The 12,861-nt window shown below is 33.7% G+C and overlaps 2 protein-coding genes across 2 annotated transcripts; one reads left to right on the forward strand and one right to left on the reverse strand.

The window, feature by feature from the left end:
• Positions 1 to 5,521: 5,521 nt before the first annotated feature.
• LOC141619796 (small ribosomal subunit protein uS19x-like) lies at positions 5,522 to 6,007 on the reverse strand. Its single transcript, XM_074436817.1, has one exon. The coding sequence runs from the start codon at positions 6,005 to 6,007 to the stop codon at positions 5,687 to 5,689; it is 321 nt and encodes a 106-aa protein (XP_074292918.1). The 3' UTR covers positions 5,522 to 5,686.
• A 128-nt stretch (positions 6,008 to 6,135) lies between these two features.
• Positions 6,136 to 10,308, forward strand: LOC141619797 (protein FAR1-RELATED SEQUENCE 5-like). Its single transcript, XM_074436818.1, has 4 exons — positions 6,136 to 6,265; positions 8,046 to 9,311; positions 9,516 to 9,715; positions 9,826 to 10,308. Exons 1-4 carry the CDS (start codon positions 6,136 to 6,138, stop codon positions 10,306 to 10,308), a joined length of 2,079 nt encoding a protein of 692 aa, XP_074292919.1.
• The last annotated feature ends 2,553 nt before the right edge of the window (positions 10,309 to 12,861 follow it).

Consider the following 12,861-nt stretch of genomic DNA (forward strand, 5'->3'; position numbering starts at 1 on the left):
AGTTGTGACTTAAACACTCTTATGTAAGTCATATGTTCATTACTTTCTAGAAGTAATCAACTTGAATCAAACAATTTCTTTTGTAAGTTATAAGCTCTTTACTTTCTTAAAAATAGCATGAATTCATCATTTTTAACAAGTGACGAATTTAACCTCCTAGGTTTTGAAGAAACAATGTCTTACACAAAACGTCTCATGTAGCCAAGAAAGACCAGTTTCTTGCGACATAACATTCTCTGTGGCATTCTTTGTGGCTCTTGAATAATTTCTCCCACTCTGTCTTCTAGAAATAAACTTGTATTTTAGAAAGATGGCTTCACGAGCCACAAACCCGTCGTACTCGTGATAATTGAAAAGGGAAAAATGAGCATTTGTTTCTTGTGAAAACTTACAAACATGGTACCCTTACCATTTCATATCTCATATGATTCGATTTAGTGGAAAAATAATTTAGACAAAAATGATAAAACCCCAAAAGGATCAAGTAACTCAAAGTAACTTGATTGAAGTCCAAACCATATCGAATAGCGTTTGATTTCTTATCCAACCACACATTATTCCATAATGCGTGCTAAGAGAGATTAACTTGTGATACTATATCACATTTCCTTTGTCTTATATCAAAGTCTTCACTTTGATAATCCCATCACGACTAAATCGTGATTCCTTGAACTCTTTAAACTTCTTCAAAGATTTTTCTATTTACTTTATTAAGTGAACATATTAGCGTCAACTTAAATCATTGGTAAAAGAAAATGATCAACCTATTTTGGATCGATGATTTACAACCTCGATCTCCTTTTCAACCAAAAGGCACGAGACATCTTGCTTTGAATACAAGATACGCATATACCATTAACAATCTAATGGTTTCAAGAGTACTCGATAACTCTTTGCGTTCATCATTCCAAAATTTAAGGTTTAATCTTGGGTTACCAATTTGAATCTTACATCATCTACATGATATATCATTCTAGTTTGGTTTAGAATATAATCACCTTGATAATGGGCTAGCCATACATCAAATCGTGGTGTATAGGGTCACAAAAGTGAAAACCTCTTTTGTATCTTAACAAGTTTATATTCTTATTTAGAGTTTATGCACTTAATAGTCACAATTAAGTACAACTTTAAATCCAAAAACTAGATTGAGTACACAATTACTCTATCTCTCGACATTATTGTTGCTAGTCGTCATATTCTAATCATCTAATGTGTCGAATACAATGATGAAAACCTCCACTGGTTTCTAATATTGACGAAGTGGTACTAGCAAAATTTATGTTTAATCAAATAAACATTTAAAGAAGAAGGTCCCATTAGATGTCCCACAACTAACTTGTTGATCCTTCAATAATTTGGGGTAGTTTCCTTTCTCGTGTCTAACATTTAAGACAATGGAAACTATATCGGTCGGGATTGATAGGTTTAGTATCGCTATTCTCAACAACTTTACTTTTAACATTACCTTGTATCAATTCCATTATTATTTTTACTTCTTGAACCTCGTCCTCATCTTAACGGTTTAAGAGAATGCTCCCACTTATTTCAATGAGTCTTTGCTTTGAGAAGCAAAATTGAATTCATGAAGATTACTCTTCATTTGTTCGTTTTAGTCTTAAAACTTTCATTGAAGTGGTTGCGTTATTTTGGTCAATTACGAATTCTGAAAATCTAATCACCAAAACAATTTATCGCTTCAAGGTACTTAATTCAATTAAGTATATGAAACATAATTCATTGTAAGTAGAAGTGTTAGTCAAGAATCAAAAACCTGTTTGATAATGAATAACTTTAATCTATACTCTTTACAAGAGATCCTTAGCAATGGTTCGTTTGAGGTTTTAGAAGCAAATTCAAATTTTGTCTTTAGTTACGCTGTTTTAATGGAGATTTGTACCAAAATCGAAATGATATCGTATATGAATTGTGGTAAAGAAATAGAACAATATAAAAACGAAATAGTGGAAAATTTAACATTTATCGTTTTATTAATACTTGTAAATAACAAGTAAAGCATTTACATAGTGACCTCTACCCAACTATGATAAATGATTCCAAGACCCAAATTCATATTGACTTAGGCACGGTATGGCCGATGAAACCCTTATCAATATAACTCGGTGGATTAACGTTTTAATCGATTCTACTTTTAGAACTCTTGGTCGATAAAATTACTTTAATAATTATCTATAGCCCAAAACACATCCGACAAGGGCACGGTATGGCCGATGAAACCCTTATCGAAAAACTTTTGTTGAGTTCAATCCAAATTTCGAATAAATGTGTCCATGATCCAAATCCACATCAACTTGGGCACGGTATGGCCGATGAAACCCTCATTAACATGAACTCGGTGGATTAACATTCATCACCCACTTCCCCTACGTAACAAGTTTTGTACCCCGGTAGGGCCGAGTGCACTCCCTCGCGAAATAGGTTTTCATGGTTTCTACTATTTGGTAAGGCTATGTCTCAATTAATTGTTTTAGCGAGAGGTCATGTCAATTTATTATCTATCACGTTTTAAGTGAACTAAAGCGGTGAACTACGATAATTCTAATTGACACGGTCGATAAACTCGATGAAAGAAGATGCATGTTTTAGTTATGGCGATTTAGCGATGCATGTGACATATAAATAAAATGCAAACATAAAATAAATCCTAGTATGGCCTTCCTAAAATAGAAAAACTATTTAACTATTACATATTCGGAAACCAACTCCATTGGTCCCTTGAACTTCGGTTGTGGCACGCATCTCGAGGTAACACCGTCTTTATGTATCGTCATCTTGAAGAAATCCGTCTTGGGGAACTCCAAGATAAATTAAATTACATAGCAAATTACATAATTTCCTATTATACATTTGTAACTAAAATAAAATAAATCTATTAAATTACAAAACGGTGATACGAGATCACAAAAATTACAACCGAATCGATATTCCCATACATTTCGGGTAATACCAATTAAAAACTAAGGCCATACTAAGTAAAAATTACATAATTCAAAAATTACATAAAATAAAATTATGACAATCATAAAGAAAATGTAGCATTATAATATGTATGAACATGCCCAATTTTATGCTAAATCGCCTTTAAGGAGCCAATATCGTATATTAAACGGTTTTTACGGATTTGCGTGATTCAACTTTATAAAATCACAATAAATTACATAAAATCATATTTATGCACAAGTTAATTACCCTAACTTCTTAGGACTCAAAATTAGTCTTCACTAACCATTTGACCATAATTAACTCATATTTCTTAATATTGTTCATAAAAGGACTCAAAATTACAATAAAATGCTATAAACTTCAAATAAATCACAAAAATTTCAAACAAATTTGAAATTTAAACTCATGAACATTCTGGAAAAATACCATGACACTCATAATGTTCAAAAAATTAGGTTAAAAATTTCGAAAGTTATCGGGAAAAACAATGTTGCGGTTTATCGGATTTAACTAAATAATCATCAAAAAAACATGAGAAAAATTATATTCACCAATTTTTCAATTTTAGATCTGAAAAAAATAATAAAATACAACATTGGACATTTTTCCTTAGTCATGGAGTATGTTTTATTAATTTTTCACTAATTAAGTCACTATTCATGCCATTTTTCTTCAAAAATCCATAAATCATGCAAAAAGACTTCACTATAGCCCATTATTTTACACACATCTTGTAAAATTGCATGTGACAACATACTAAATTTCTATGACCAGATTCGAAATTTATCTCATATTAACCTATTTTTCACCTAAAAACGATTTTAATAATGAAAAATCCATTTTTCGAGCATAAGAACTCATAAAATTATGAAAATTTCCAGATCATCTAAAAATAATATATGTGAAAACATATCCAAAAACCACTGGAAAATTGGAAGTTTAGCTCATTTTCGTCCTAAAATGACATTTTTATCATAAAAATCACATTTTAATGCCAATATTATATAAAATGAACAATTAAATCCATAAATTAAACCAAAATATCCTAAATACATTTTAGGATCAGAGACTTTAACATGCAAAATTAATTTCGTGATATATCATAATAACACAAAATTACAAGTTTTATATGTTAATCGTATAACTCGGAAAAACTTAACCGATTTGCATGCAAACAACCTTGTGCTCATGATACCGCTTGTTGGAAATCTATATCTCATTATTTAACATATTCTTATATGTTTCAAATTTATTTAGTCATAAAATAAATTACAAATCTTATGCATGCAAACTAAAATAGATAACTGAAAAAATCATTTTCTCACCATATGAATTTCGGTCAAATGGGCACCAACAAGATCTCCTTCTTGTTAGTTCTTGAGCTTTCCAATATTGGATGAACATACATGACCTCAAAGTAGAAGCCCTCCAATTAGTTGCACCCAAGACTATCCCTCAAACCCACAAACTAATATGTACTAGATATTTATATTGTGGTTTACCTTAAAATTGATTACTAACACTCATATATTACATTAATAATTTTAGTAATCTTTCATGAACAATTTGGATTAAAATCTCATCTTTTTGATGAAGATTAAAGAGAGAGAAGAGAGAAAAGTACATGAACCTTTTGCATGTGTTGTATGAATGAATGATAAGTAAATTAATCCCCTTGCCCTCTTCATTTTCACGGTTGGATTAAAGACAAATAGGGCATCTATTTTCACTTTTTGTCTTCACAAGAAATAGATGTGTAAGAGTAGGTGTAAGGCTAGTTGTAGGTAGGCATCATCATGCCATTTTATTAAATAAAATAAAACAACCAAAACCCACTAACTCCTTCCATATTTCGGTCCATATATACATAAAATGGACTACCATTTTATTTTGTCAATTTGTCATTTGTCACACAATATGTCACATGTAGTATGATACATGTTACAAATTAATTAAATGCATATTTATCACATAAATATCATTTTATAAATTAATTAAATTACATTCAACAAATTGACTAGTGATACTTGATCACATAAATAAAATGGGTCATATAATTATAATTCACAACATCTTGTAATTATAATCAACCATTCATTCTTATTTTTATTGTTTCTCAAACAATAAACAATTTTAGTAATAAAGCATTTTATTTACTAAAATAAATCTTATTCAATCCCATTACAATAAGATATCAATATTCTCTCTCACAAATTGAATTGTTCAATTTTAAGGAATTAATTAATCTGTATCGGTATACAATTAATTAACCTTTTCAATTAAGGGAATCGTCCTTTAGGTGTGACCTCAAGGGATCAACTGATCACCACCGTCGCATGACAGTAATGTCAAACTCTAGCCAGCCAATCATTACCGATATGTGTGGACCAGTTGACTATATATGTAATGTATCATCCCTTCCGTATTCTTGTATTGAGATTTAATAATGATATTTAAATCATGTGATCGCACCATTGTTGAGGACACATTTCCCAACAGAAACAACAATTGGTTATAGGAATGAGATCTGATATACTGCAAGTCGGTGACAATTAGCTAAACCAAACTAACTTTCATTTGGAAATACGATATGAACTAGAAAAGTTTAGGTACGCAGTAAAAACAACTCGAGAATTTCATGTCTAAACCCGAAATACAAACAAGCAAAATGTCCCAGACCCACTAGATCGCAATGATGATGATTAAAGTAGAAGACAACTTCTCACTTAAGAGAAATGAACCTTGAAGAGTGTGTGGCACTAATACCAGGTCGACCATGCTTAACGGGATTATAGCTGATGGAAAACTCGGCTAAGTAGTGACCAATCATATCGGGCTTGATTTCAACCTGATTAAAGGTCTTGCCATTGTAGACACCGATGATGCTACCAATCATCTCTGGAACAATGATCATGTTACGGAGGTCAGTCCTTACTGGCTCAGGCTTCTCACCAGCTGGTGCCTCGCGTTTCTGTTTTTGACAAGATAGAAACAAAAAGTTGTTAAGATAAAGAATCCACAACGCATAGAAAACACTGATCATTTGAAGTTTTGAACATATATAAATAAAAATATGCAAAAAAAAATCATTTTTCATGAGCGGCCACCATCTCCGTTCAATAACCCAGAATACAGCTGCAAAATTAAGAACGAAAATGGAGAAGCTTGTTGATGGCGACATCGGATTCTGATCCGGATTCTGCAACCCAGAATTCAGCTGCAAAATTAAGCACGAAAACACTTACCAACCCGACTCCGTGGTCAATTGGAGCAGCCCATAACCGGAGATCAGTTAACCAATGTCAATTGAACCAGACTACGTGGTCAATTGGAGCAGCCCATTGTTGTCGAACAGTTCGAGCTCAAATCAAATGATATCGCCTCGTGAATCTCCGAGATTATCGCCGTTAACAGGGAAATTCGTTAATCGCGTTGACAATCCCTAAAATGACAATTTTACAATCAAACAGTGAAATCATAACAAACAATTAACAATTCAATAGTAATAACATACACAAATTCGAAAATCAAATTACTGAAATCAACAAAAGTCGAATAATCAATCAATTACAAAATAATAATCATAAATTCAAGTAATGCGGATGAAGAAGTAGATTGAATGAATGAAATTAATTGTAAATTAATCGCAAATTAAGGAGTAATTGAGAAGATGGGGGAGGAATTAGATAAATTGCGAGTGAGATTTGTTCGACAAGGAAGGGAGAGAAAGAAAGAAAGACGAAAATTACGATGAATGACGTGCGAGTGCTTTTTTTATTATTATTATTGTTAGATTCAATCTCAAGCGTTTATTTGTGTTGATCTCAGCCCTTGGTTTCCTTTGATCTAGTGGCTGAGATTTTTCAAACTCACAACTCACCGTAAGAACCAAACTCACGAGATCCCGCCTATATATATATATATATATATATATATATATATATATATATAGGGTCGGGATCCAGTGAGAACCGCCCATATAATGAGAACCGTGAGAACCACCTTAATCTAATACAATAGTACAGCGCGCGCAAAATCACCTACCCTAAACATTCTAAACTCCGTCATTTCTCCAATTTTCGTTCCCTCTCATCATTCTTTCTCTCTCCTCGAATATCACCATCTTCACAACACCATTGATCCTCAACTACTGATCCATTAATCTCTTCAACGATCTGCCTATTCGACGCGTCCTTCATGAATGGAACCTTTTTATTCAAGGTAATATTTCGAAATTGCTGATTAATTTGTTGAATTTGAAAATTAGGGTTCGGTAATTTGAGAAATTGTTTAAATTGGTTGAAATCGTGATATTGTTGGCTCAGTTTTATGAATTAGACAGGTTTTACAATCGTCAAATTATTAGCTACGTGCATCAAATTGTTGTTATGTGCGTCAAATTAGGGTTTATAGTTTGATCTGTTTGTAATTTTTCAATTAATCGATTAAAATTAGGGTTTATAGTTTGATCTGTTTGTAATTTTTCAATTAATCGATTAAAATTATGGTTTACAGTTTGATCTATTTGTAATTTTTCAATTAATCGATTAAAGTTGTTGAATTTGAGCAATTAGGGTTTCGTAATTTGAGAAATTAGGGTTCTTTAAAATTAGAAATTGCTTAAATTGGTTGAAAACGTGATATTGTTGGCTCAGTTTTATGAATTAGACAGGTTTTACAATCGTCAAACTATTAGCTACGTGCATCAAATTATTGATATGTGCATCAAAAATTCTAAATTTAGTTTTAGTAATAATTCCCTGATATGATTTTATTGTCAGTTACTTAATTTTAAGTCGTCGTTATTGCAAAGAATGACATTCTTAGTTCAATGGGGTCGCGTAGTTCTTCTAATGTCATTACAAATGACATTACAAATGAAGGGAGATGGTTGAAGTTATTGCATCTCAATCCATATCGAAATATCCGCCCTTAACATTGATGTTCCGAAATCGTACAAGGTACAATTGCGTTGAACTGTTGAATGATCGAATCTTGTTCTATATAACCGTGTTGTTGTATACTTGAGTTATCCAGTAAATCTAAATCCTAACTCTACTTTAATTTCATCACATTTGCAGATAACGTAGTAGACGAGGCAGAGGTAATAGAGGAGGCAGAGGTAATAGAGGATGCAGAGGAGGAGGAGGAGGCGTCCGGTTCAAGCAACATGAATCGGATTTTTGGTTGTCCTACCCATCTCAAGCCTGTTATTGGTATGGTCTTTGATACACTTGAACTCGGTATTGCCTTTTATGAAGCATATGGAAAAGAATGTGGGTTTGTGACTAGAAAAGGCTCACAAAAGAATAAACATGGTGTCACTACACATAAAACTTGTTTGTGTAATAAGGCTGGAGAATGTGAAGCCAAAGGCAAAAAACACCGTAGGCAAAGGACTAGGGTATGTTGCCTTGCTAGGATTAACTTTAAACGAATTGCTAACGATAAATACCAAATTTATGGTTTTGTTGAAGGGCATAATCATATGCCAGCTACACCATTAACAATGGTACATCTGACGCAAACGAGAGAATTGAATATAGTTCATAAAAAAATGATAGTTGACAACTCAAAGGTTAACAAAGGTCCAGTTATGACCTATAGGATGTTTAAGGAGAATGTTAGAGGTTATCAGAATGTGGGTGCTTCATTGGAAGACTTTAAAAACTTTTCAAGGGATATCAAAAAGTTCTTGTCAGAAGGGGATGCTCAAATCCTTATTGAGCATTTTATTAAAATAAAAAGAATGTATCCATCCTTTTACTTTGACTTTGAGGTAGATGAGAAAGGTAGATTGTCACATATTTTCTGGGCTGACCCTATTAGTATAAAATATTATTTGCTATTTGGGGATATGACATCCTTTGACACTACCTTTAGGAAAAATAAGTATAGAATGATATTCGCCCCTTTCACAGGGGTGGATCATCATAAGAGATGTGTGACCTTTGGGGCTGGGCTTCTTATTAATGAGAGCAAGGAGTCATTTGCTTGGTTATTTACGAAATTCCTAGAAGCTATGGGGGGTCGTTATCCTTTGTGTATAATAACTGACGAAGATTTGGGGATAGAAGGAGGACTTAAGAAAGTCTTTAAAGATAAAGTGCAACATAGATATTGCATGTGGCACATATTGAAGAAGTTGCCAGAGAAGGTAGGGTATGTTATATGTAGAAAAACTGAGTTTTTGAAAGAGATAAACTCATGTGTTTGGGGCGAAGATGTGGAGCCTGCTGAATTTGAGGAAAGATGGACAGCCATTGTGGAAGCTCATGGGTTGTCGGATAATGAGTGGCTTCAGGAAAAGTATGGCATTAGACAATTTTGGATTCCAGCTTACTTTCGTGACTTGTTATTAGGAGGGTTGATGAGAACCACCTCGAGGTCCCAGTCAGAAAATCATTTTTTTAGCAATTTTACTAATCCAAATTTGACCCTTGTTGAATTTTGGATGCGCTTTGAGAGTGCAATGGATACACAATGATGGGCTCAATCAAAACTGATTGCACAATCTAAGTACTCGTTTCCTGACTTGGCTACTCCTCTAGACCTGGAAAAGCATGCAGCAGAAACCTACACTCCGAGAATTTTCGAGGAGTTCAAAGTGGAAATAAAAGCAGCATGCTTTACATGTGCCATTGGGGACAAAGAAAAAGATAAGAATCATGCAATTCTATACATAGACGTCAAGGATCATGAGAGAAAGAAAGACTATAAGGTGGGTTATAAGACAGCTGAAGTGAAACTAGTATGCAATTGCAAGAAATTTGAACGACATGGAATACTTTGTCGACATATTCTCTGTGTCCTTAAAGATTATAGTTTTGAGAAAATTCCAAGCGAATACCTACTTAATAGGTGGAGCAAACTAGCAACCCGCCACCCAATCTTCAATTCGATGGGCGGTTGCTTGCGATTGCGATTCGAGTCGATGCACAAAAGAACAAACTGACTGAATTGTGGTCAGAAATGTTCACTTGTGTGTCACTAGTTGAACAGAGTCCTGTTAATTGTGATGAGTTACTAACCATTTTACGCGAGTTCAAGGAAAAGGTACTTACAGAAACAACAAGTAGTGTCGCTGATGATGGTGGTAATAGTAGTATTGGAAAGAAAAGGGACAAAAATGCGGAAATTGGAATGCTCTTGGGTACAAGTGTGCCTAGCGAAATTACAATTTTGCCGCCAAGACAATGCAAAAACAAAGGCTCGGGAAAAAGAATGATTTCACAAAGAGAAAGAGCAGGGGAAGTCAATAAGAAACCACTAAGAAGAAGCAAGGCTTGTGGGCAGATGGCGAACCACGATAGCAGGAATTGTGACCGACCAAAGGATCACTGACAAATAGTCGAGTAAGTGATGTCTCTTATTAGCGCAAGTTTTCTACTTTTACCCTTTTTGTTTCCCTCTAATTTTTATCTTTGTTGACATTTGCTTTCTTATGTGTGAGATTGAAGTTTTTGCGAGGAATTGGACTGTGCAGCGGAATTTTTGAGCATCATTTGAGAAGTCAACACTTGTTTTTGAGCATCATTGAAGTTTTTAGGATTATTTTTGAGCATCATTTGAGAAGTCAACAATTGTTTTGTAATAAATGTAACGGGAGTCTTCCGGATTCTTAAATTGTATATTTGAGAAGATGAAATTGTGATTCGATTTAAGAATATAAAACATGTGTTTCTCTGAGCAATTATGGCATGCACATACAAGCTCATTTTATGCACGTATGAGGTCATTTTATGCACATGTGATAATTGTTTCTCCAAATTTGGTAATTAAAAAGCTGAAACATGTGATCAATTTATGCCAGCAATAAAATGTGATTAGTTGAATCATCATCGTGTACGACAAGTCGTTAAATATCATGCAACTAAAAGGTTATTCCATGCACATGGATTTCATCTGTGATACATGTGTTTCCCTTAGCAATTATGGCATGTTCATACGAGATCATTTTATGCACGTACGAGGTCATTTTATGCACATGTGATAATTGTTTCTCCAAATTTGGTAATTAAAAAGCTGAAACATGTGATCATTTTATGCCAGCAATAAAATATGATTAGTTGAATCATCATCGTGTACGACAAGTCGTTTAATATCATGCAACTAAAAGGTTATTCCATGCATATAGAAGGCCATTTTATGCACAGATAACCTAAATGGGATAATCCCCATGAGATGGGTTAATTCTCATTACAACACTTGTTTTTAGGATCATTTCAAGTCTCAAGACTTAAATGTGGGTTTTAATTCTCATTTAAAGTCTTGAAACTTAAATGTGAGTGATTATTGAAGAAGTCGGGCCAATCCTATCAGCACTTTAGGCACGGCCCAGCACGGCACGCTCAAAGTACATTGGTAACTCTAAATAATGCAAGTAATTTTGTTTTGAAAATTTTCATGCATGTAGAAGGTCATTTCATACACATATAACGCCTTCTCATGCATGTAAATATGCAAGTTACTTTGGGATTTTAAAACAACACACGACAAATGGGGTAATTCTCATTACAAGTCTCATTAAAAAGGCCATAATCTAGTGACATAATTGTGCCCCACACGGTAAAAAAAGTTGTTCCATTCACATATAACGCCTCCTCGTGCACGCTCAAGTCTCGTTAAATGGACCGAAAGTCGACAAATTACATGCACGTAGAAAGGTATTGCATACACATACAACGCCTTCTCATGCACGTAGGAGGGTCTTTCATACACGCAAAAGTTACTTGGAGTACCTACACATCTGCAACCTACAAATTTACTCCACCTACAAACTAATGCCCCGCCCAAATCAAAGAATCAACAAAAGACAATGAGAAGGTTCTCTGCCACTCCCGTTTGCTAAGCACGCAAACTCTCACCATATTCTTGCAAAAATAACACCTAGGTATAATCCTACAAAAAAAAGGTAGGGAAATATCGTTACATTTAAAGTCACTTGACATCAATATTGAAAGTCTTGCAGTTAAAAGATTGGAAAATAATAGAAACAAAATTAGATAAAGCATTCGGAAGATATTATTATTACCGTTCTCTTGTTTTCCTCCCATCTGATAAGATCTACAATCATACTCTCACCATATTCATCCAAATTCTGCATATATATTTGACAACAATATTGAAAGTGTTGCAATAAAATATGCCGAATAATATTTGACTAATATAACTTGGTTTAGACATCATTACCTCGTAACAAGTCTGATCGGACCATAATGATTGACAACTCAAGTTTTCTAGAAACTTGACAAATAGACTCGCAAGAATACCTTTTGAAATAAGGAAATTTGTTAAACGCTTTAAAATGGTGTGTATCCCATCGAAAATATTAAAAACGAGTAGAGTATAATTTAAACATGTAAGGTACCCATTCTTTTGTCGAGGCACATCCACAGTCACAAACGGAAAATTGTTTATTTGCAAATGACTTTTTGTATCTGGAAAGTCTCTTGCAATAATCCCCAAAGCAGGAAATAACTACAAAAACCAAAAAAAGAAAAACTGAATAATATAAAAGCGAAGGAAAACCAACACAAAATTGAGGTAACAAACCCTAAGGCATACGGATATAATCATACCGTTTCAACTACAAATTTACATCTTGTGTCAGGACGCCTAGGCAAGTTTGAGTCAAGTATAAAGTTGGTCTTTTAACAAAGTCGACACGCAAGCAAACCAATGTTCACGGTCAACACAAAGAAGGGAAGAAAGCCGCAAAAACGCCCATAGGAAATGAAAAAGTGAGGGGACAATTACCAGTTTGACGGGATAATATACAAACAGGTTAGACAGGATATTTAATTAAGTTCTTTCTTCGGCAAGAACTTAATTAAGTTCTTTCAAAGTAGTAAATTCCGTCGATATAATAAAATTAAAAAGTGACGGGATAATTAC

The sequence above is a fragment of the Silene latifolia genome, chromosome X, assembly GCF_048544455.1.
Source record: "Silene latifolia isolate original U9 population chromosome X, ASM4854445v1, whole genome shotgun sequence".
NCBI lineage: Eukaryota > Viridiplantae > Streptophyta > Magnoliopsida > Caryophyllales > Caryophyllaceae > Silene > Silene latifolia.